Source organism: Theobroma umbraticum, unplaced genomic scaffold (assembly GCF_002168275.2).
Source record: "Theobroma umbraticum cultivar Fairchild unplaced genomic scaffold, ASM216827v3 scaffold_44.0, whole genome shotgun sequence".
Classification (NCBI taxonomy): domain Eukaryota; kingdom Viridiplantae; phylum Streptophyta; class Magnoliopsida; order Malvales; family Malvaceae; genus Theobroma; species Theobroma umbraticum.
The window spans coordinates 607,673-632,685 of record NW_018397255.1 but is presented as its reverse complement, the minus strand read 5'-3'; the positions used below and the strand labels follow the sequence as shown (position 1 = coordinate 632,685).

Sequence of the window (25,013 nt, the reverse complement as noted above, 5' to 3'; positions counted from 1 at the left end):
TACATGTGCTTTGGTTACATAATTTTAATGCAATCTCTCATGGCTCACCACAACTGTATTAAATTCAATTCAGCCGACTTACCGACCATCAAGAATCATTTGGTTTTACCTCATTTGAATAAGACGTGAAATGTTCTTCTATTCTGCAAAATTCTCTGTCATGGATCAGTACAAACAGATACTGCAAACAAAGGGTGTGATGAATATGGAGCTTGTTAACTATCGTACATGGGGTGGGGGGAGGGGGGAGGGGGAAGGGAGGAGTGACTCCTTCCACCATGCTTTGAATTGAATTTGCTGTCCCTTGTCTGTCTGTTTTTGTTTGCAAGATTCGTGAGCATTGAGGGGACCTGTTGGATTGACTTTTTGTCAGCTAACATGAATGTATCATCAATTCTGATATCAATCACATCATCGAAGGTTTTCACTTTACTATAGTAATTTTATTTGTTATTATTTGAAAATTTTAATGATAACTCTATTATATAAAGTTATTTTGATACATTTTAAAAATTTAAATAACTAGATCTTTAAGATTTTAAGTTCAAATTTTAACATTTTAGGTGTTTTTTTAGTTTAAATTTAATTACTTATTAAGTGATTAATTTAAGTTATTTTAATTAAAATTTATATTGTTTTATTTTAAATTACTTTAAGAATAGTTATTGTTAATTTTTCTTATGAGCTAATTTATTTTTCTAAAATTACTATTAAATTCATATATAATCTAAATTTTTAATCTCTTTCATGCTTATTTTCAATGAGATATGAATTATTTATTTCAATTTATTTTTAATATTTTTAATTGCTTAACCACTAGTTAAATTGATTTAAGAACTTAAATAAATTTGATAAAGAAAGTTTAATGTAAATTAAAATGAAGATAGCATATGATTTAACAACTTAATAAAGATATGCAAGTAGCATCCATGAACATGATCAATCACAACTTAGATTTATGTAATGCTAATCTAATTTACAGCTTCTGATTCTTGGACTAAGGCCCATCTCACAACTTTTTCTAAATGAATGAGGCCAAGAAAACATACACCCAAGGATAGAAAATTAAAATTTTAGGATAATGATCTGTGATTATTACACAAGCTCCAAAATTGAATGCCTTTCTCTCAGACCATGGTAAAGGTCAGTAGTACATAAAGTCCACAGGGAAGCAGTGCATGATCAGCTAATAATGCCTGTGGACCTCATTTGCTTTAAGGGACTGATCATCTTCTTGACTTCCCTTCTTCTTGTAAAAGAGCCATCCTACCACTGAGATTAATGACTTCCTTCTAACTTTCTTAACCGTGGCTGGTCTTTCCAGCTTTTCCTCTCTGTTGACAATAACTTGAGCTAGTGAAGGAGGGCTAGCAAATTTCACATATCTCTTCTTTTGGAACTCCTCTGGCTCTTCATCCTGTGTCATGATGCCTATCTTGGTTGCGGTTTCCATGAACTTGAAGTCTTCCATATCAGGATCAAACCGCTGCTTCTGATCAAACTCTCTTGCCTTGAGCAGTTGCAGCTCCTTTTTTGTTAGTTCGAGCTCTTCTCTCAATGTCTTTATGCGGTATGACATCAAGTTTCCTTCCTCTCTGGCCTTCTGCAGGCTTTGCTTTGTTTCCTCTAGCTCGGCTGTAAGGGCTGCAACCTTGGATTGACCCTGCCCACTTTCTCCTGCCTGAGCCTTCATCTGACAGAGAAAACTAATTACCCATCATTTTTCGTTTATTTTGTCACATTTTAAAGGCATGAACTGTTTCATTGGTTTCCTTAATGATGAAATAGGCAACCCAAAATTTGTTTAGACAACCTTAAAACAGAAACATGCATTTGTAGTAAAGTATAGATGAAGAGACAACCTCTTTGAGCTTGCTAGCATAAATTTCTCCAACCAGAACTTTTTCTCCGAACAACATGACTGCCTCCTTAACAGACCGAAACGGCGCCCTCGTGTCAATCTCCGCCCGTCCGATGACAATGACGCCGCCTTCCTCCCTCTCCATGGCTAGCACTGTCGAAAGCTGGTGTCCACTCCAGGTGAATGGGAACTGAATGGATTCCTTAGGCTCAGGTGGTGACAAAGATGTCCTTTTAATACAAGTTACAAGGAGAAGAAGAAGAGAGATGAAAGTGAAAAATAAAGAAAGGGTCGTTAGTAATGGAGTTTGATATGATTAACTTAAGCTTATGAAATTATGAAGGGTTAGTTCCTTCGCGTCCACTTCACTGGAATTTTGTTAATTGAAGTTGACAAGGGGTGGTTGCATCCTCCATTGATGATCCATGTTGGTGTGTTTTTTTTTTTTTTTTTGCTTTAATTCGTTAGTTCTAATGTGAAACCGAACGCACTTTCCCCTCCTCAGCCTTCGATTAGGACATGCCTCCTTTCTTGGTGGAGCCAGTCCCCCCTAATAAAGCTCCTTTAGCCTTTAGTGGACCAGAATTTGTCACTAATTTTGAATTATTATAGATAAAATTTTCGAGTTATCATCGTGTGGTATTTAATCTGAATATTAATAATTTTATAAGTAAATATAAATTTGAATGATTAATGATTACGATTCTAAACATATATATATATATATACAATTTATTATGTGTTGTATAATATAGTTATGACATGATAAATTTGTTTAAATAAGTATCATTATCAGATTTAACATGTCTATTATACGAATTGATATAATAATAAAATTAATTAAATGGTTTTTATAAACAACATAAACTTAATTAAACATGTTAAACGTTTATGAGTCTCTGAGTTAACTTTGGGCCAGAGTTAGGCTACAATTACGTTGAGTCCAGTATAATCGGGTCGAGGATCAGGTTTTGTCAAACTTGAGTAAGCATGAGATCCCAACTGAGGCTGAAGTCAACTCTTGGGCCAACTCTTGGCACGCGTGACAGGCCCGTGATCCTAGGAGAGGGCTCTTCTCCTGTTTCTTGGCCTAGTAAAAATTTATTAAGAAAATGTTCAAATACAATTGAATTCCACGTAATGAGTTCTTAGTATATAAATATCTATTATTTATTAAGTATATTTTTTAAATTAAAAATATAAATTTATAATTTATAAATTTTTTAAAATATAAAATTATATGAAATTGAATTTCAGTTGAAGTATTTGATTTTGTGAGTGATGTATACATGTTTTTATTAAAAACTAATCGAATTCAAATTTATTGGTTTGCCAATAAAAAGAAAAAATAGTTAGGAAAATTGACTAGTATAATTTCTTTTATTTAAGAGAATGAGAAACATAAATATAAACTACTATGCAATTTGTGTTACATGCTCCGGATATTATATTTTAATTTCTTTCATATCCTTCTCAAACTTAAGAATTAATTAAAAAAAAAAATTTCTTTTGGGCCGAAGGTAGGGTGCCCATTTACGGTCGGAGTCAAGAGAAGTTAGGTCTTTAACCCCTAATCTACACTGAAATTTCATTCTCCAGGAGTGGAGGGTCCCTGAGCCTGAGAGAAAGGGAGGGAACGGAACCGGTAAAATCAAAGAACTGCGATCCTCTCTACTGATTCTGCAAATATTTTCAATTCCAAAACCCTAATTTAGTTAATCCCAAAAAACCCTTAAATTTTATATGGTAGAAGAGACGAAATTCAGCCTTAATTGGGAGTTTCTCAGTTTTGCAATCGTGAAGAAGAAGTGAGAAGAGAAGAGAAGAGGAAGAGTGACAGTGCAGTGGTAAAACCCTAGAAAGGTAGAACTCGAAAAGGCTAGGGTTTTTCCCCCAACCATGAGTCCTATTCAGAATTTCGAGCAACACTCTCGCCATCTCGTCGAACCTGACCTCCGTACTACCTCTCTCTGTTTATTCATTTTACTGTTCTGTTTGTTTCATGATAAAATGAAGGAAAATTTAGAAAAAATTATTTACTTCTTTGTAATTTTGTGTTTTTTTTTTCCTTCTGGAAACAGCCATTCAGACGAGGTTACAAATGGCGATGGAGGTTAGGGACAGTCTCGAGATAGCTCACACTGCTGAGTACTTAAATTTCCTCAAATGCTACTTCAGAGCCTTCTCAGTCGTCCTATTACAGATTACAAAGCCCCAATTCACTGACAATCCTGAGCACAAACTGCGAAACATTGTAGTGGAAATTCTCAATAGGCTTCCTCATAGTGAGGTCCTTCGACCTTTTGTTCAGGACCTGTTAAAAGTGGCTATGCAAGTGCTAACTACTGATAATGAAGAAAATGGCTTAATTTGTATACGAATTATCTTTGATCTTCTTAGGAATTTTAGGCCTACATTAGAAAATGAGGTTCAACCGTTTTTAGATTTTGTTTGCAAGATTTACCAGAATTTTAGGTTGACAGTTAGCCATTTCTTTGATAATGCTGCGGTGGGAATGGAAGTAGATGTGAAGCCTATGGATACTGCTTCAGTTTCGGATCAAGGGATTACTTCAAGTGGATATGTTGGGAATGGCCAGTTGAATCCGAGTACACGGTCCTTCAAGATAGTTACGGAGAGTCCACTTGTAGTTATGTTTCTGTTTCAATTATATAGCCGTCTTGTACAAACAAATATTCCTCATTTGTTACCTTTGATGGTTGCTGCAATATCTGTTCCGGGACCTGAAAAGGTTCCTCCCCATTTGAAGACTCAATTTATTGAGTTAAAAGGTGCACAGGTTAAGGTGTGTGATTCTCTATTTCCGGCTCTCTGTTGTTTCAATTGTTAATTTGCTACATAGTGAAATAATTTTTCTTATAAAACTAGGTCAAGGCAATGCTCTAGATGGAGAAGAGTATGATTGGTTTGTTTGAGTCTTTGCATGTCCATGAGTGTGCATGATCTGTTTTTGAAGTATGGGAAAATCTCAATTTTGTTTTGCTGTGTAGAGAGGTTTCCTTGTTTGAAACTTTTTCCTTGAATCAGATCAGTCTTTTGTAGATAATAAAATCGAAAACTGAAATTATCGAGGCCTCAGTTTTGCTTGGGGATGTAAAAAGGATGTAGCTTTCCAGTATTCTTAACGGGTCTGATCCTTGGAATTCTCTGTGCTAAAGGCCAGGGAGTATTTATTTTAATCAATCCGTGAAACCAGAAACACTTTTGAATGGCACTTCTTCCCAAATTTATCATGTATGGTTATATCTTCAAATCCTTTCATTTGTGATAAAAGCAAACCCTGCAATTTAGTTATCTTAAGCCCTTTCTTTTCTCTTCGAATGCACTCTATTTGTTTCCTGATTTTCGTTCTCCTTTATCGCAGACAGTTTCCTTTTTAACATACCTCTTGAAGAGCTTTGCTGATTATATCAGGCCACATGAAGAAAGCATATGTAAAAGCATTGTGAATTTACTTGTAACATGTTCTGACTCTGTGTCCATTAGGAAGGTGAGTTATGTCTTAATTTCGGTCCTTCTTCTAGAATTTTGGTTCTTCTGGTATTAAATTTTGATGCCTGCTTGTGTTGAATGCAGGAGTTGTTGGTGGCCTTGAAACATGTTTTGGGCACAGATTTCAAGAGGGGTTTGTTTCCTTTGATCGACACATTATTGGAAGAGAGGTAAAGGTTTTGTTTCATCCTTTATCTATAATTTCAAAGAAGTGCCTAGTGCTGATGTCAGGTCAAGAATCCCTTGGATGGTTGGGAATGTTGTACTAAAACGATACAATTTCAGTAGTTGTCAACTTTTATTTGTAGCTAAGCTTAAAGACTAAAAGAATGATCTGTCTTTCTCAGATTTTGTAGATTTGAAACATAAATTCATTGCGGTAACAAATTTTGTCTTTTAGCTCCAAAACTTTGCGAGGAGACTTTACATTACTCTATTCATTGTCAGTGTTTTGAACCCTAAATTTTTATTTTGACAGTGTGATTGGTCTGACCATTTGATAACTTCATTAAAGCTTTGAATTTTCTGTTTATGTTTTAGAACAATGTATGGTACATACCATATGTAGGCATGATGATGAACTTTCACCCTTAACCCCTTAATAAAATAGAAGTGTCCCCAAACTTTGACTGATAATTCTTATGTCTATTTGGAAAAAAATAGCAGTTGCTAGAATGTATCTTATGTTGTGTACTATTTCTTTTTCCTTTAAGCATGTGTGATGTAACAACTAGGCAGGTGGATATAGTTATTCCACTTTAGTGTTAATTATCAATTTATAAATTTGCTTAAAATTTCATAGCTAAAAAGTTTATATGCTTTGACCTCTGTGTCTGCTTTCTTCTAATGAAGCGGATTCAAATGTTGAAGAAAGTCCATTGCTGATATTTTCTTTGATTTTGTGCATGCCAATCCTTGCATTTGATACTTATATTTTCCTTGGATTCTTACTTCAGGGTTCTAGTTGGAACTGGGCGTGCTTGCTTTGAGACTTTGAGGCCATTGGCATATAGTCTTCTGGCAGAGATTGTTCATCATGTCAGGGCAGACCTTTCCCTGTCGCAGGTGTGGTTCTCTAATCATGGTTTTATCTGACTTCTTCTCTCTCCCATTCCTCTTGTTATAGATTTAAAGATTGTGATGGGTCAAGTGGGCTTTTTGTTCTGGTGCTGATGAACTTTATTTTCTTGTTGTAGTTGTCACGAATTATATACTTGTTCTCAAGTAATATGCATGATGCTTCATTGTCACTCGGCATTCATACCACTTGTGCGCGGCTGATGTTAAATCTGGTGCCTTTTCTAACTCTATTACTATGTTTCCTTTGCATCTTATAAGTATAGTGATGGATTCATCTCATGTTTTGCCATTGACTATAAGTCATGAATTTCCTTTTTAAAATTTAGGTGGAACCAATTTTTGAGAAAGGGGTTGACCAGCCATCAATGGATGAAGCACGGGTTTTATTGGTATGGGGTTTGATGTAACTTTTCTGCTAGCTTAGCTTGAATTGACTCATTTGATGGAATTATCTCTTGCACCTTCGCTGACATCAGTTCTTCTTCAGGGGCGTATTTTGGATGCTTTTGTTGGGAAGTTTAGTACTTTCAAGCGTACCATTCCCCAGGTAACTATGATTGCCGAGTTTTAATATAGGGCTTAGCTTTAAAGTAAAAAATTGGTCTTATGCAACTAACCACATTTCTTTTACTGGCTTTGCGATGATGTCCAAGGACTTGAGTTTCCTATGTTTTTGGGTTGACTGGCCAGTTTTAGCTGCCAGTAAAAATGTTGCTTGCACATAGTTTTTGCTGTGTAACAGTCTCTCTTTTGGATTTGATGTTGTCACCTGGGCTTTATAAGTGTGGCATGTTATGTGTTCGGCATAATCTAGTTGTAGCCGGATCTTTCCTCCAAAGAGGGTGTTCCAAATTCAAATCTTCTATGCCCTAGACCATCCAAAAGGAGTAGTGCTGTGCAATGACTTCGTGTTAGAATGTGTGCTTTTTTTTTTCTGGTGCCTCTGGAAGCTTTGGGAAGTTGGCAAAAAAACTCGGTTTTAGTTGATAGGCTATACATTTTTATGAGCTGTTAACTTATTTTCCAATATAGTTTTAGCCTTTACTTTCTAACTTTATTTGGTCAAATGAATTTTCATTTTAATCTTTTTGTATAAGAATAGTGCACAAGGACGTAGGACATATTAGGGTCATTTCATGAATTTAATTGAACTTTGATCTTAATACTCCATTTTTTAGACTTAATAAAAATAAGGTCGACCCTAGTTGTTTGTTTGTTAATTTGGATGATGGCCTCTATGTATTTATCTCTCATCTTGCTATCTTTGATTCTGAGAAGACTGTTCTGATTATTACATGGGATCAACTTATTGGCTTTTATCTGAAGATTATTTTCTATTCAATGTATTTCTATTTTTTATTGATAGTTGTTGGAGGAGGGTGAAGAGGGAAAAGATCGCCCTACGTTGAGGTCAAAGCTTGAGCTCCCTGTGCAGGTTTTTTCCAAAACTTCATGATTTGTTTTAGGAATTTTATTTGCTCTAATCTATTATTCGATTGCTGAGGATCTACTTGATCTCCCAAGTATCTCTTGTATTGTTGATTATCAAGATTATGTCTTGATGTAATGTATTTTTTGCACTTGCTGTGAGCTGTCTAGGCTGTTGATTTCATCACTTTTTATGATGAGAATGTTAGATTTCCTTTAACTATGAATTTGGTAAATTTATGGTCTGTATTACAATATGCTTATTTATTTCTAGCTGTTAAATTTTGGTCTGGATGTTTGCCTGTGGACTGCTGTTTGACTTGAATAGGTTAAGCTTTAGACAAGGAATTCAGGCTAGAAAATTCATTTTCATTTTTGATTAATCGACTATGGAAGTCATAAGTTGAAGGTTAGACACATAGTACTTAAATAAGAGTTATAATTTTACATTTAATAATGTTGTCAGATATTTCTATTAAAAAAAAATAATGTTGTCAAATTTGAAGTGAACGAAATGCATAAAAGAATGGGAAACTAGATTAATGCACCATATAGGTATTACGGTCAGTAAATGAATTTCATAAATTTAAACTGGTTCAATATTGAAAAGAATGCCTTTGGTCTAGTATTCTAGCTTTGAACTTCCACTTTGTGAGAATATTTCCAAATTTTCCATGATTACTTGGGTCTGAGTAGTGTTTCTTGAAATTATTTGGAAATTCAAATCTTATTGCATCCTTTTAGTGCCAATGCTAACAAGCTTTCAATGAGTTGGAAAGAATGTAAACTTTTTGAATGTTTCAGTTAAAGCTTTTTGGAAATTTTGATCCCTGATCTTTTAGTCTTTACCTTACTATGTTCCTTTTCAGTTATCTTTGATTCTTCTGATCTTGATGTATTTGGTGCTTGCAGGCAGTTCTGAATATACAGGTACCCGTGGAGCACTCTAAGGAAGTCAGTGACTGTAAGAATCTAATTAAGACTTTGGTTGTGGGTAGGTTATCTCCTTTAGTTTTCGTGCATTATTGGAAGGTTATTTTGCTAAAGCTTCTAGATGCTTTGATGCTGTTCTGCTAACATAATTATGCATTCACAGGAATGAAGACCATCGTATGGAGTATAACTCATGCGCATTTGCCCCGATCACAGGTCTTATATTCTCCTTTTTTTTTTTAATTTCTCATTTTCTAAAATGTTGACTTCAACTATCTTATGTAATTGTTTTCAACTATTTAGGTCTCATCTTCTACTCATGGAACACACCCACAAGTTCTTGTCTCACCAACATCTAACTTGCCAGCTCCTCAAGCATTCAAAGGATTGAGGGAAGATGAGGTATTTCACTAAGATGATTAGATCTAATGCAGCTTCTAGGCATGATTGACATCTTGTGACTCTAATTTTGGTAGGTGTGGAAAGCTTCTGGTGTTTTAAAAAGTGGTGTCCATTGCTTAGCCCTCTTCAAGGAAAAAGATGAGGAGAGGGAAATGCTTCAACTATTTTCTCAGATTTTGGCGATTATGGAACCTCGAGATCTTATGGACATGTTCTCATTGTGTATGCCAGAGCTCTTTGAATGCATGATTTCCAACAATCAACTGGTTCATATATTTTCCACTCTTTTGCAAACTGCCAAGGTTTACCGGCCATTTGCTGATGTTTTGGTTAATTTTCTTGTAAGCAGCAAACTTGATGCTTTGAAGCATCCAGATACACCTGCAGCCAAACTGGTTTTGCATCTCTTTAAGTTTATATTTGGTGCTGTTGCAAAAGCACCTACAGATTTTGAACGTATTTTGCAGCCTCATGTGCCTGTAATTATGGAAGTTTGCATGAAAAATGCCACGGAAGTTGAGAAGCCTCTTGGCTATCTGCAACTTCTTCGTACAATGTTTAGAGCGCTTGCAGGATGCAAATTTGAGCTTCTATTGCGAGACTTAATTCCTATGCTGCAACCTTGCCTAAATATGCTATTGACTATGCTTGAAGGTCCAACAGCTGAAGACATGAGGGACCTTTTGTTGGAGCTTTGCTTAACGTTGCCTGCACGCTTAAGCTCCTTGTTACCTTACCTTCCCCGACTAATGAAGCCTCTTGTATTGTGTCTCAAAGGAAGTGATGACCTTGTTAGCTTAGGTTTAAGAACACTTGAGTTTTGGGTAGATAGTTTAAATCCTGATTTCCTGGAACCCAGTATGGCTAATGTGATGTCGGAGGTGATTTTAGCTCTCTGGTCTCATTTGAGGCCTGCACCCTATCCATGGGGTGGGAAAGCTTTGCAACTCCTTGGCAAATTAGGTGGTCGTAATAGACGTTTTCTCAAAGAGCCTCTAGCACTCGAGTGCAAGGAGAACCCAGAGCATGGGCTTCGCTTGATTCTTACATTTGAGCCCTCAACCCCTTTTTTAGTGCCATTGGACAGATGCATAAATCTTGCTGTAGCAGCTGTTATGCACAAAGATGCTGGCATGGATTCTTTTTACAGAAAACAGGCTTTGAAATTTCTTCGTGTTTGCTTATCATCTCAGCTTAACCTGCCAGGCAATGTTACGGATGAAGGGTATACAACAAAGCACTTATTAACTTCTTTGGTTTCTAGTGTTGATTTGTCTTGGCGCAGGTCTGAGACAACAGATGCAAAGGTTAGATTCTAGACATAATGCCATTTTATATTAATGAAAGCTGCATATTACTACCACTGTTGTTGCTACGAGTTGTATCTGGTGCATTTTTGTGTCTATGCCCTTTTTCTAAGAATTTATTTTAAAAGTTATTTGAGGAAATGCTATCATGTTATGGATTGAATTCTTATTCTACTTGAATGACGATATCATCTTGCAGAGTGACTTGGGTGTAAAGACGAAGACCCAACTTTTGGCTGAGAAGTCAGTTTTCAAGATTCTGTTGATGACCATCATTGCTGCCAGTGCAGAACCAGATCTGAGTGAACCCAAGGACGATTTTGTTGTCAACATTTGCCGTCATTTTGCAATGACATTTCATATTGGTCAGGCATCAACGAATGCTTCAACTGCATCTTCTTCTCTTGGTGGTCCAATGCTTTCATCAAATGTAAATAGTAGTTCCAGGTCAAAAAGTAGCAGTTCTTCTAACCTGAAAGAGCTGGATCCTTTAATCTTTTTGGATGCTTTAGTTGATGTGCTAGCAGATGAAAACAGGCTTCATGCAAAAGCTGCTCTGAGTGCTTTAAATGTGTTTGCTGAAACACTCCTCTTCCTTGCTCGTTCAAAACATGCTGACATGCTGATGTCAAGAGGAGGCCCAGGTACTCCTATGATTGTTTCTAGTCCGTCAATGAATCCCGTATACTCTCCACCTCCAAGTGTTCGCATCCCAGTTTTTGAGCAACTTCTGCCTCGGCTTCTGCATTGTTGCTATGGCAGTACATGGCAAGCACAAATGGGAGGTGTTATGGGTCTTGGTGCTTTAGTTGGAAAGGTCACTGTTGAGACGCTGTGCCTTTTCCAAGTTAGAATCGTTCGGGGTCTGGTATATGTTCTTAAAAGGTTGCCTATTTATGCTAGCAAAGAGCAGGAAGAGACAAGTCAGGTTCTTACACAGGTTCTTCGGGTGGTGAATAATGTTGATGAAGCAAACAATGAACCACGCAGGCAAAGTTTTCAAGGAGTAGTTGATTTTCTTGCTTCAGAATTGTTCAATCCAAATGCGTCTATTATCGTTAGAAAGAATGTGCAGTCTTGTTTGGCACTTTTAGCAAGTAGGACTGGCAGTGAGGTATCTGAGCTTCTTGAGCCTTTGCATCAACCTTTGCTTCAGCCTCTTATAATGCGGCCACTTCGAGCAAAGACTGTTGATCAGCAGGTAATTATGGTGGATGGTCATATGATCTATCTTCTTTCAATTTTCCCTTATTCTCTTAACTTTTTTAAATGGCTTGTAGGTTGGCACAGTTACAGCTTTGAATTTCTGCTTGGCATTAAGGCCCCCTCTTCTCAAGTTGACACCAGAATTGGTTAATTTTCTTCAAGAGGCTCTGCAAATAGCCGAGGCTGATGAAACTGTATGGGTGGTGAAATTCATGAACCATAAAGTGGCCACATCATTAAACAAGCTTCGAACAGCTTGCATTGAACTACTCTGTACCACAATGGCATGGGCAGATTTCAAAACTCCAAATCATTCAGAATTACGTGCTAAGATTATTGCCATGTTTTTCAAGTCTTTGACCTGTAGAACGCCAGAAATTGTTGCTGTTGCTAAGGAGGGATTACGACAGGTATTTTGAGCTTCTATGGTATAGTTGTCAAATTTGATGCTTTATTGCAGTTGTACAAGGTTTAAGCTGACCTGATGCATGAACAATCTGATCATGTCACACTATCAGTTCAAGAAGTAGTGGATGGTTGATAACATTGTGCTTTAGATATCTTGGGTTGCTTTTTTTTTTTTAAATTTTTGTTTTGGGGGAGGGGGAATTCGGATCTGGCTTTTTGAGTAGGGGGATATATTCATCTACAATGAACCAAATGCTCTGATGCTTGGTTGCTGTTTTTAGTCGGTAACTAATTCTACACTTCATCTTTATTCAGGTTATTAATCAACAGAGGATGCCCAAAGAGCTTCTACAGAGCAGCCTCAGGCCTATCCTTGTCAATTTGGCACACACCAAGAATCTCAGCATGCCTCTTCTGCAGGGTCTGGCACGCCTGCTTGAACTTTTATCTAATTGGTTTAATGTCACTTTAGGTGGCAAGTTGTTGGAGCACCTTAAGAAATGGTTGGAACCAGAGAAACTTGCTCAGAGTCAGAAGTCATGGAAGGCTGGTGAAGAGCCAAAAATTGCTGCAGGTAATGCATTTTGAAATTTCTCTACTCGGAAAAAAGGTTGCTCGGTATTCCTGCTCATTTAACTTTATGCACAAAAGTATGCTAATCTTGTATATATACTTGTTTCTGTATTTAGAATAATTTAACTGGTTTATGCAGCTATCATTGAGCTTTTTCATTTGCTTCCTCATGCTGCATCAAAGTTTCTTGATGAACTTGTGACGTTGACAATTGAATTAGAGGGGGCTCTTCCCCCTGGCCAAGTATATAGTGAGATCAACAGTCCATATCGTCTTCCACTTACCAAATTCTTAAATAGATATGCAACGCTTGCTGTTGATTATTTCCTTGCTCGATTAAGTGAGCCAAACTGCTTCAGACGGTAAGGATATGGTTATGGGTTATGCTGTTAATATCTATCAACTCATAAATTAGTTCAGTAACCTTTTTTCTTCCTCCATATTGTGTTGTACATTCCAGGTTTATGTACATAATACGATCAGATGCTGGCCAATCTTTGAGAGATGAACTTGCAAAGTCACCACAGAAGATACTTGCTAGTGCATTTCCTGAATTTGTGCCCAAATCTGAAGCAGCAATGACTCCTGGATCTTCTACTCCAGCTGCTGCTTTAGTGGGCGATGAAGGGCTTGTTACTTCTCAAGCTGATAGCTCTAATTTACCATCTGTGATCTCTGGTAACACTTCAGATGCTTATTTTCAGGGGCTTGCACTTATTAAAACACTGGTAAAATTGATACCTGCGTGGCTACAAAGTAATCGTCTTGTCTTTGATACCTTGGTACTTGTTTGGAAATCACCTGCCAGAATATCTCGTCTACAGAATGAACAGGAGCTGAACCTTGTGCAAGTAAGTTTAATCTCACTTTAGGCACAAGTGTATGAGTATTCTATGTTCCTTGGAAATGTTAACAAAATAAGTTGAGATTTTATTCATTCACCTTATTCTATGAGTAAATCAAAAATGTTTTATTGAATTTTCTGATCTTTTTAAGTGTAAAGATATTTTGTTTATATTTGTCTGTCTGTCTTTCTCTGGCTTCCCATGTGTGCCTGATTCCGATTAGCAGGCTTAATGTTTAGATGCCTGCTTTATTTATGCTTTATGAATGTTAAGTGCAAGTGCTACGTAGTTCAATTTAATCCTAAATCATTCCAGTGACATTTTTTATTCACATCTATTTTATTGAGGAAATTGGTTGCATCTTTATACAGTGCTGTTGTCTTCCATCTATTAGCACTTCCATTGCATATTTGCTGTTACATCGTACGTGCATAGGTATTCACACGAACAGTTTTAGACTATATTTGTTTTATCCCTTCTTTTTGATCCCTGAAGAAGGAAGCTGCCAACTGGTATTTGCATGGATTATGGAACTTTTTATTGGTTGAAAGTTGTGACTGCAAGGTGCTTTAAATTATGGTTTATTATAATTTTTGTGATTTCTCTTGGAAATATCTCTTTGTGGGTGTCAATTTATATGTACCCCTCAATCTATATTTGATAACTATTATTTCTTAAATGCAGGTGAAAGAAAGCAAATGGCTTGTCAAGTGCTTCTTAAATTATTTACGACATGACAAAAATGAAGTGAATGTTCTCTTCGATATCCTTTCAATCTTCTTGTTTCATAGTCGGATTGATTATACATTTTTGAAGGAGTTCTATATTATTGAGGTACCTAGTTCTTTTTTATAAGTTCTTTTGCTATTGAGCTCTATCTTTTGGTTTTTATTTTTTGTTGTTTATGTGATTGATGGTGTAATAAGTGGCTGTCCTTGATTTCAGGTTGCTGAAGGTTACCCACCCAACATGAAGAGAGCACTTCTGTTGCACTTTTTGAACCTTTTCCAATCAAAACAACTTGGTCATGATCATTTGGTTGTTGTGATGCAAATGCTCATTCTTCCAATGCTTGCTCATGCCTTCCAGAATGGCCAAAGCTGGGATGTTGTTGATCCTGGTATTATTAAAACAATCGTTGACAAGCTTCTGGACCCTCCAGAAGAGGTGATCTTTAATCTATGTTCTAATAACACCTTTTAGCACTTTCCCTTTGTTGTAATAAATATGGTTAATGCTTTTTTACTTTAGTTTTACCACAGTCTGCTTGTCTATTCTAGGTTTCTGCTGAATATGATGAGCCTTTAAGGATAGAACTTCTGCAGCTTGCCACTTTGCTTCTTAAATATCTCCAGAGTGACCTTGTCCATCACAGAAAAGAACTAATAAAATTTGGCTGGAATCATCTCAAACGTGAAGATAGTGCCAGTAAGCAATGGGCATTTGTGAATGTCTGCCACTTCTTGGAGGCCTATCAGGCCCCGGAAAAAATTATCCTTCAGGTACCTGCAGCACTAATGATGCAAAAAACCACCATAATTTTATAGTACTTGTTTTCCTTGGTGTGAGTTTTTGATATCTCATAGTGAACCAATTAGAAGATAGATTCTATGAATGATTATTCAAATTTGGGTTGGCTGTTTGGTTCTGTATATGATGCATTGTACCGGATCAGAATGTGAATTACTAAGTGTAACTACTTTTGGTGCCCTACCCCTACCTCTCAATTTTTACTTCATAACCCAACTGACTATGCAGTCAAATAAATTGTATCATGTAGTTATTTACCTGACATCCACTGAACATTTGCAAATGTGAGCACATGCACACTCGCTAATGTTTGTAGTGGACATTTTTTTTTGTTTATTAGATTATTATATTCGAAAATATTCTGATATGGACTTAAAATGTAGGTTTTTGTTGCACTCCTTAGAACTTGCCAGCCAGAGAATAAAATGTTGGTCAAGCAGGCCCTTGATATTCTAATGCCAGCACTACCAAGAAGGTTACCTCTTGGGGATTCTCGCATGCCTATCTGGATAAGATACACCAAGAAGATTTTGGTTGAGGAAGGTCATTCGATCCCTAATTTGATTCACATTTTCCAGCTCATTGTCCGCCATTCTGAACTATTCTACAGCTGCAGAGCACAATTTGTGCCTCAGATGGTGAATTCTCTCAGTCGACTTGGTTTGCCATATAACACTACAGCCGAAAACAGGCGTCTTGCTATTGAACTTGCTGGATTGGTGGTTGGTTGGGAAAGACAGCGGCAAAATGAAATGAAAGTTGTGAGTGAAGGTGATGTGCCCAGTCAGATCGATGATGCGTTTAACTCTACTTCTGTTAGTGCTGATCCTAAACGTCCAGTTGATAGTTCTGCTTTCCCTGAAGATCCAAGTAAGAGGGTTAAGGTTGAACCTGGTCTTCAATCCCTCTGTGTCATGTCACCTGGTGCTGCTTCATCAATTCCAAACATTGAAACCCCGGGATCTGCTGGCCAACCTGATGAAGAATTTAAGCCAAATGCTGCCATGGAAGAGATGATTATCAATTTTCTTATACGAGTGAGGCTTTCTTTTGACTTGTGTTTTTAAGTTCTGGGTTTCTTTTATTTTCACTAAGACTCTTCCTTGTAAGTTGGAATCCGTAAGCTTCCTACAAGGCCCCTAAAATTCACATAGCTGTCTAATTTTAACAATCTTCTGTTTCTTGAAAATATAAATATCAAAGATGATTCATGAAATTGATTGACCCCAATAAATGCTGTTTATTGATTACTTTCATGTGTGGATTACCAGCTTCACTTCACATGCAACTCTAAACGGATTATATTCATTTCCATAAACTGTTGAGGTTTGAATCCATCTCCTTCTAATTGCAAATTAGTCTCACAGATATTCTTCAAGAATATCTATCGACCTCATAAATGACTGAAACTGCCAGGAATGTGGGAAGAAGAATTCCCATCCATAAACACTTGGTGAAGAGTGATAATTTGCTTGCCCTGCTTGTGGACATGGTGCTTGTCCAAGATGAATTTTAGAAAGTTAATACAAATTCTGCTTGGCATCATTCGGTTTTGTTGCATAGACTATCATTTGTCTTGGCCTTTTGTTTGCGTAATATTTTTTTGTAACATATCTTGTATCCGTCTGAAAATTATTACTTTTAGCTCATTTCTCTTGAGTTAATGAAGCTTCCAAACTTGCTCTGGAAATAGGTTGCGTTGGTAATTGAGCCCAAGGATAAGGAAGCAAGTACTTTGTACAAACAAGCTTTAGAGTTACTTTCACAAGCTTTGGAGGTGTGGCCAAATGCCAACGTCAAGTTCAATTATTTAGAAAAGCTACTGAGCAGTGTTCAGCCATCTCAGTCAAAGGACCCTTCAACAGCTCTTGCACAAGGCTTGGATGTCATGAACAAGGTTTTAGAAAAGCAGCCACATTTGTTCATTAGAAATAACATCAATCAGATTTCCCAGGTAAGTTCCTGCTCAATATGCTTATTCCTTTTTAACTCAGGCCTTTACTGACTTTTACTTTGTAATTCATTGTTGCTGCAACTTCGTCAGATTCTTGAACCTTGTTTCAAGTATAAAATGTTAGATGCTGGAAAGTCATTGTGCTCCTTGTTGAAAATGGTTTTCGTTGCTTTTCCTCTGGATGCGGGTACTACACCACCGGATGTAAAGCTTTTGTATCAAAAGGTGGATGAGCTGATTCAGAAGCACATCACTACTGTTACAGCTCCTCAGACATCTGGTGAAGATAACTCTGCTAATTCAATTAGTTTTGTGCTGCTTGTCATTAAGACATTGACAGAGGTGCAAAAGAGCTTCATTGATCCATTCATCTTGGTCCGTATCCTTCAACGCCTTGCACGTGATATGGGATCGTCAGCTGGCTCACACTTGAGACAAGTATGCTATTTGCCTGGTTTCGTTTAAGTTTCTCTAATTACATATACACAAATATATACATAGGTTTAGGAAGACACCCAATGTGTGCATGTGTGTGGTTCTGCAGTTTAATTTTTTTTGGTTTCAAAATTTCTCGGCGTTAATGCTCTGCAGTTTTCCTCTTGTTCTGCTTTTTGATAGTTGATAAATGTCTAATGAAAGTTGGTACTTGGGCATGAACAATGTTACTTTGAAGTTAGATGCTGAAGGAACTAACTAGGAATTGGTGATATCCTTGAATATTTCTATGATGTATGTTTGTATGTTTCTCTTCCATTGATTTAATTGTGATTTTCCATGCGCCAGCAGTATCAATACATATTATGCTTTTGGTGTTACGCCAACATAAGAAATATTTGATCAGTTTGTTTCATTCGCATGAATTACTAACTGTATTCTCTACATTTTAATTATATATTTCCTCTTGACATTTTATTTTCATGAGAAATCAACATCATTACACCCTTAAAACCATTTTTTACTACATTGACCAAGAAATCTTTTATATTTAGGGTCAGCGAACAGATCCTGATTCTTCTGCCACTTCATCTCGTCAAGGTGCTGACGTTGGAGCAGTCATCTCTAACTTAAAATCTGTCTTGAAACTTACTAGTGAGAGGGTCATGCTTGTGGCTGAATGCAAGAGATCTGTAACTCAAATTTTGAATGCCTTGCTTTCAGAGAAGGGAACTGATGCTAGTGTGCTTCTTTGTATACTTGATGTGATAAAAGGTTGGATTGAAGATGACTTCAGCAAGCCAGGCACGTCAGTCTCCTCTAATGCTTTTCTCACTCCCAAGGATATTGTTTCTTTCCTTCAGAAGCTTTCACAGGTTGATAAGCAAAATTTCCAGCCCAGTGCCTTGGAAGAGTGGGACAGAAAATATCTTCAGCTTCTTTATGGCATTTGTGCTGTTTCAAACAAGTAATTAACTTTTACATTTTTAAGTTAGATACTTGAATTATGTTTTACTTAGAAATTAATAGTATGATTTGATTCAATTTCAGGTATCCGCTGACTCTACGTCAAGAGGTATTTCAGAAGGTAGAAAGGCAATTCATGCTTGGTCTCCGGGCAAAAGACCCAGAAGTTCGAATGAAGTTCTTCTCCCTGTATCATGAGTCGCTTGGCAAGACTTTGTTCACAAGGTTGCAATATATCATCCAAATACAGGACTGGGAAGCTTTAAGTGATGTCTTCTGGCTCAAGCAGGGTCTTGATCTCCTTTTAGCAATCTTAGTTGAGGATAAACCTATTACACTTGCTCCTAACTCTGCAAGGGTTCTACCTCTTGTTGCTTCTGGTTCTGTTTCAGATAGTTCTGGAATGCAGCACCAGGTTGCTGAAGTTCCAGAGGGTTCTGAGGAAGCTCCTTTGACACTTGATAGCCTTATTCTCAAACATGCTCAATTTCTAAATGAAATGAGCAAGCTTCAGGTTCTTACATCTTTTTTAATGTTTTTGGGTCCTTGAGTAATGACTGGCTTACAGTAATGCCGCCATTTGCACTCATTTGTTTCTAAGACTGCTCAAAATGACTCTGTCAACTAATAATGTCATTTCTTAGTTAATTGTTTCATTCCGTTGGTATTGCTAAAACATTGCAGTTGCTTATGCTGAAACATGTCTGCACTTTCTCTGGATATTTAAATTATCCCATTTAAAGTTAACCTCTTTCCTCTTGTCCAGGTTTCTGATCTGGTTATTCCCTTGAGGGAGCTTGCTCACAAAGATTCAAATGTTGCATACCATTTGTGGGTGTTGGTTTTTCCTATTGTCTGGGTTACCTTACACAAAGAAGAACAGGTTGCTCTAGCTAAACCAATGATAACTCTCCTATCAAAAGATTTTCATAAGAAGCAGCAAGCCAGCAGACCAAATGTTGTACAAGCACTTTTGGAAGGGCTTCAATTGAGCCATCCTCAGCCTAGAATGCCCAGTGAACTCATTAAATACATAGGGAAAACTTATAATGCATGGCATATTGCTTTGGCTCTGCTGGAAAGTCATATCATGTTATTCATGAATGATACAAAGTGTTCTGAGTCTCTGGCTGAGCTTTATCGTTTGCTCAATGAAGAAGATATGAGGTGTGGATTGTGGAAGAAAAGGTCAGTCACTGCAGAAACCAAAGCTGGGCTTTCACTAGTTCAGCATGGTTATTGGGAGCGTGCTCAAAGCCTCTTTTCCCAAGCTATGATTAAGGCAACTCAAGGCACATATAACAACACCGTACCTAAAGCTGAAATGTGTCTTTGGGAAGAGCAATGGATTTACTGTTCTAGTCAACTTAGCGAGTGGGATGCATTGGTAGACTTTGGAAAGACTGTTGAGAATTATGAAATTCTACTTGATTGCCTTTGGAAGTTACCTGATTGGGCATACATGAAGGATCATGTAATCCCTAAGGCTCAAGTAGAAGAAACTCCAAAACTCCGTCTCATTCAAGCCTTTTTTGCCCTCCATGATAGAAATACAAATGGTGTAGGGGATGCAGAAAACATAGTTGGGAAGGGTGTTGATCTTGCTTTAGAACATTGGTGGCAATTGCCTGAAATGTCTGTGCATGCCAGGGTTCCTCTTCTGCAGCAGTTTCAGCAATTGGTTGAAGTTCAAGAATCTGCCAGAATTCTTGTGGACATTGCCAATGGGAACAAAGTTTCTGGCAATTCTGTGGTTGGTGTGCATGGAAATCTCTACGCTGATCTCAAGGACATCCTTGAGACTTGGAGACTGAGAACTCCAAATGAATGGGATAATATGTCCGTCTGGTGTGATTTGCTCCAATGGAGGAATGAAATGTATAATGGTGTTATAGATGCATTTAAAGAGTTCAGCACCACAAATCCACAACTTCATCATCTTGGTTACCGTGATAAGGCTTGGAATGTTAATAAGCTTGCTCGCATTGCTCGTAAGCAAGGCCTTTATGATGTATGTGTGGCGATACTTGAAAAGATGTATGGCCATTCAACTATGGAAGTGCAGGTACTAAATATCATGATAATATATTAACATGCTTTCACCTTAATTGACTTGACATCTTTTCTTTGTTTTATTTAGGTACTAAGTATCTGAAAGTTAGTCTTCTTTTCTTTAGCGGCTTATGTATTAAAAGCTTCATACTTTTTTCAAAGCTTTCCTAATATGATTTCTAATCCTATTTTTATGTTTTTGATTAGTTTTAGTATCCTGAATGAGCTTGAAGTATCTGATACTTGCTTGATACTGTGTCAACTGCCAAGCACCGTAACACTTTAACCTAATTGATTTTCTTTGGTTTTCTTTAACTGAAATGACTTTTTTCCATATGGCAAAGATGAAGGAATGGGTGGTAGTTGAAAGCTTCTTACTTTTTTTTTATCTCTTGAGTATATGCAGGAGGCCTTTGTTAAGATTACAGAGCAGGCAAAGGCATATCTTGAAATGAAGGGAGAACTAACTAGTGGCCTTAATTTGATCAGCAGCACTAATCTGGAATATTTTCCTGTGAAACACAAGGCAGAAATTTTTCGTCTTAAAGGGGACTTCCTAGTAAAGTTAAATGACTCTGAAGGGGCTAATCTTGCATACTCCAATGCCATCACCCTTTTCAAAAATTTGCCTAAAGGGTGGATAAGCTGGGGAAATTATTGTGACATGGTATTATTTATCTGCTTTTTCCTGCTATAAATTTCGATGTTTAACTAGAGATGGCACTGATCTTTTTTTTGACATTACAGGCTTATAAAGATAGTCATGATGAGATTTGGTTAGAATATGCTGTTAGCTGCTTTCTTCAAGGCATTAAATTTGGAGTTTCTAATTCGAGAAGCCATCTAGCTCGTGTTCTGTATCTTCTCAGCTTTGATACTCCCAGTGAACCTGTGGGAAGGTCATTTGATAAGTATTTAGACCAAATTCCCCACTGGGTCTGGCTTTCCTGGATTCCACAGTTATTACTTTCCTTGCAAAGGACAGAAGCACCTCATTGCAAACTTGTGCTTCTTAAAATTGCTACTGTTTATCCTCAGGTGAATGTTTTTCTTTCTTACCCACATAATAAACACATTATTTGTATGTTACTCATTTCATTCTTGCAATTTTTTTTCTGACTTCTTTCCATTTGAACTTCCAGGCACTGTATTACTGGCTCAGAACATATTTGCTTGAGCGTCGAGATGTTGCAAATAAGTCGGAACTTGGCAGAATAGCCATGGCTCAGCAAAGGTTGCAACAGAATATCTCTGGTACCAATTCTGGTTCTCTTGGCTTGGCTGATGGAAATGCTAGAGTACAGAGTCATACTGGAGGCAATCTAGCACCAGACAATCAAGTTCATCAAGGAAGTCAATCTGGTACTGGAATTGGATCTCATGATGGAGGGAACTCTCATGGGCAAGAACCTGAGCGGTCCACTGTAACAGAGAGCAGTGTGCACACAGGAAATGACCAACCTCTGCAACAAAGTTCTTCAAGTATCAGTGATGGTGGGCAGGGTGCAATGAGGCGTAATGGTACGATGGGTTTGGTTGCTTCTGCTGCCACTGCTTTTGATGCTGCTAAGGATATTATGGAGGCCCTAAGAAGCAAGCATGCTAATTTGGCTGGTGAACTTGAGGTGAGAAATTCTGTTCTACACTTTTCTTTTTCACTTTGATGATGCATGTCATATTTTCCACAAATCTTAAATGCTTTATAGATAACTGAATTCAATTTATTGTTACACATCTCATTAGTACAGAGGGAGAGCACACTTTGATCGAAGGGAAGTAACATTCTGTTTCATGACTATTCTTGACATGCATTTTTCAAAATGATTGTCCATTAATGTTTATATAGATAAGCCATGAGGTAATAACTGTCTTGTTTGCTGTATTTCCTGCACCATTCAGTAGATGCCAATTGGATGTTATAATTAGGGCTTTACCCTTTTGCAGGTTCTTTTAACAGAAATTGGTTCAAGGTTTGTTACTCTGCCTGAGGAGAGGCTTCTGGCAGTGGTTAATGCACTGCTGCACCGCTGTTACAAGTACCCAACTGCTACTACAGCAGAAGTTCCCCAATCTCTCAAGAAGGAGCTCTCTGGTGTTTGCAGGGCTTGCTTCTCTGCAGATGCTGTTAATAAGCATGTAGATTTTGTTAGGGAGTACAAGCAGGATTTTGAGCGTGATCTAGATCCAGAAAGTACAGCTACTTTTCCTGCCACTCTTTCTGAACTGACTGAACAACTAAAACACTGGAAAAATATACTCCAGAGCAACGTTGAGGACAGGTTTCCTGCTGTTCTGAAGCTGGAGGATGAAAGCAGGGTGTTACGTGACTTTCATGTGGTTGATGTAGAGATTCCAGGGCAGTATTTCAGTGATCAGGTAAAAAAATCAGCACTTTTATTCATTACTGTTCTCTTTTTGTTGTATAACACAACAAAAGGGCTGGAGATTGCCATTCTAGTCTTCCAGACTGCATTTATATTTTGAAACTTCCTTGAATTTTTCAAAAGAATGCAGCACAACCACCTAGTTTGACTTGCAATTTTCAATCTGTTTGTTCTTGATCTAATTAAACTAAACATCTCTTGAACCCCCAGGAAATTGCCCCTGACCACACAGTGAAGTTGGACCGGGTTGGAGCTGATATACCAATAGTTCGAAGGCATGGAAGCAGTTTTCGCCGTTTGACTCTGATTGGCTCTGATGGTTCTCAACGACATTTTATTGTCCAGACATCTTTGACTCCTAATGCTAGAAGTGATGAGCGGATATTGCAGCTCTTCCGTGTAATGAACCAAATGTTTGATAAGCACAAGGAATCCAGACGTCGTCATATATGCATTCACACGCCCATTATAATCCCTGTTTGGTCGCAGGTGATTTAGCCTTGCCTGATAATTTCTCCAATTCTTGATTTTCTTTTATAGTTCTGTTGTAGGCATGAAAAGTTTTCTGTAGATATCATGTAAGAAATATTACATAGCTTTGTATCCATGCTGACTGAACCTGCTTAACGGTTGGTCCCACCACGCTATTAGTTTCTATTCCCTCCCAAGATATAAGAATAACCAATTCTTTTAACAGGTGCGCATGGTTGAAGATGATTTGATGTATAGCACATTCCTCGAGGTCTATGAAAACCATTGTGCAAGGAATGATCGAGAGGCAGATCTTCCCATTACCTATTTCAAGGAGCAATTGAACCAGGCCATATCTGGACAAATTTCACCTGAAGCTGTAGTAGATCTCCGCCTCCAAGCATATAATGATATAACAAAAAATCTTGTAACAGATGGTATCTTTTCCCAGTACATGTACAAGACCTTGCCAAGTGTCAATCATATGTGGGCTTTCAAAAAGCAATTTGCTATCCAGTTGGCCCTGTCTAGTTTCATGTCTTTCATGCTGCAAATTGGAGGGAGGTCTCCAAATAAGATCTTGTTTGCAAAAAACACGGGGAAAATATTCCAGACAGATTTTCATCCTGCATATGATGCGAACGGAATGATTGAATTTAGTGAACCAGTGCCTTTCCGTCTGACGAGGAACATGCAAGCATTCTTCTCCCATTTTGGTGTGGAGGGCCTTATTGTATCTGCAATGTGTGCCGCAGCACAGGCTGTAGTCTCACCCAAAGTAAGTTTTTCTGAGCATTTGTGTGGAAACTAACCAGCAAAACCATCTTAATGACAACAATGTTGATTCATCTTTTCTCCACTATCATGCATTGCAGCAAAGTCAGCATTTGTGGTATCAGTTAGCCATGTTTTTCCGCGATGAACTGCTTTCATGGTCTTGGAGAAGGCCACTTGGGATGATGCCTCTTGCTCCTGCTGCTGGAGGGGGTAGTTTGAACCCTGTTGACTTCAAACATAAGGTTACTACCAATGTGGAGACTGTTATCAGCCGGATCAGCGGAATAGCTCCACAGTGTTTCTCTGAAGAGGTAAAAGTTGTACTCATGTTCTTCATGGAAAAAATTTCTTCTTCGTAATATGTTTGTCATTTGCATGTTTCTTGCTCATCTGAAATAAGCCCGCCTGATTATTTGTTTCAGGAGGAGAATGCAATGGAGCCACCTCAGTCAGTACAGAGGGGTGTTACTGAGTTAGTTGATGCTGCATTGCTGCCTAGGAATTTGTGCATGATGGATCCTACATGGCATCCATGGTTTTGATATATATATATACAAATGTTGTAAATTATGTATATATATACATATATATATTCATGTCCTTTTTCATTTTAGAAATCTAGAAATTGTTTTCAGATTTCATTTTGGCAGCAAATCTGAAAGCCTCAATGATTTGTTGATCAATTCGAGTAACGGTTTCGTCACTTTAGAAATGTTTCAAAACTTATTTTTCTGCATATAAAATAGCCTTAGGACTGAATAGAAGAAAAATGAAGACTTGAGAGGTAAAGAAAGGAAGGATCTTTGAATAATATAGAAGAATCAGATTTATTCAATCACTTCATTTGTGATCCTACACAGGCTTCTGTTTTTCCAATGAAATTCATTT

General features: G+C 37.5%; 2 protein-coding genes across 2 annotated transcripts; one reads left to right on the top strand and one right to left on the bottom strand.

The window, feature by feature from the left end:
- Nucleotides 1-933: 933 nt before the first annotated feature.
- On the bottom strand, nt 934-2,381 carry LOC149527580 (WEB family protein (DUF827)). The gene is made up of 2 exons (XM_089782462.1): nt 1,863-2,381; nt 934-1,693 (listed from the first exon to the last, which is right to left on the bottom strand). Exons 1-2 carry the CDS (start codon nt 2,004-2,006, stop codon nt 1,187-1,189), a joined length of 651 nt encoding a protein of 216 aa, XP_089638588.1. The 5' UTR covers nt 2,007-2,381; the 3' UTR covers nt 934-1,186.
- A 1,089-nt stretch (nt 2,382-3,470) lies between these two features.
- Nucleotides 3,471-24,963, top strand: LOC110408957 (Phosphatidylinositol 3- and 4-kinase family protein with FAT domain-containing protein). The gene is made up of 35 exons (XM_021418119.2): nt 3,471-3,818; nt 3,943-4,667; nt 5,247-5,372; nt 5,459-5,544; nt 6,331-6,439; nt 6,571-6,666; nt 6,781-6,843; nt 6,942-7,001; nt 7,821-7,889; nt 8,795-8,876; nt 8,979-9,031; nt 9,119-9,217; nt 9,292-10,524; nt 10,724-11,725; nt 11,805-12,140; nt 12,454-12,712; nt 12,851-13,073; nt 13,172-13,562; nt 14,241-14,390; nt 14,502-14,723; nt 14,837-15,058; nt 15,470-16,123; nt 16,780-17,040; nt 17,131-17,478; nt 18,030-18,442; nt 18,526-18,955; nt 19,208-20,506; nt 20,900-21,160; nt 21,241-21,531; nt 21,636-22,118; nt 22,438-22,869; nt 23,088-23,366; nt 23,575-24,126; nt 24,224-24,436; nt 24,548-24,963. Exons 1-35 carry the CDS (start codon nt 3,761-3,763, stop codon nt 24,665-24,667), a joined length of 11,700 nt encoding a protein of 3,899 aa, XP_021273794.1. The 5' UTR covers nt 3,471-3,760; the 3' UTR covers nt 24,668-24,963.
- Nucleotides 24,964-25,013: the final 50 nt, after the last annotated feature.

Bases quoted from the DNA above. Each gene is read 5' to 3' on its own strand.
- LOC149527580 (XM_089782462.1), bottom strand. From the start codon at position 2,006: ATGGAGAGGGAGGAAGGCGGCGTCATTGTCATCGGACGGGCGGAGATT. The intron at 1,694-1,862 runs GTTGTCTCTTCA...TTTCTCTGTCAG, and splicing joins ATGCTAGCAAGCTCAAAGAG to ATGAAGGCTCAGGCAGGAGA.
- LOC110408957 (XM_021418119.2), top strand. From the start codon at position 3,761: ATGAGTCCTATTCAGAATTTCGAGCAACACTCTCGCCATCTCGTCGAA. The intron at 7,002-7,820 runs GTAACTATGATT...TTTTATTGATAG, and splicing joins TCAAGCGTACCATTCCCCAG to TTGTTGGAGGAGGGTGAAGA. The intron at 9,032-9,118 runs GTCTTATATTCT...TCAACTATTTAG, and splicing joins CGCATTTGCCCCGATCACAG to GTCTCATCTTCTACTCATGG.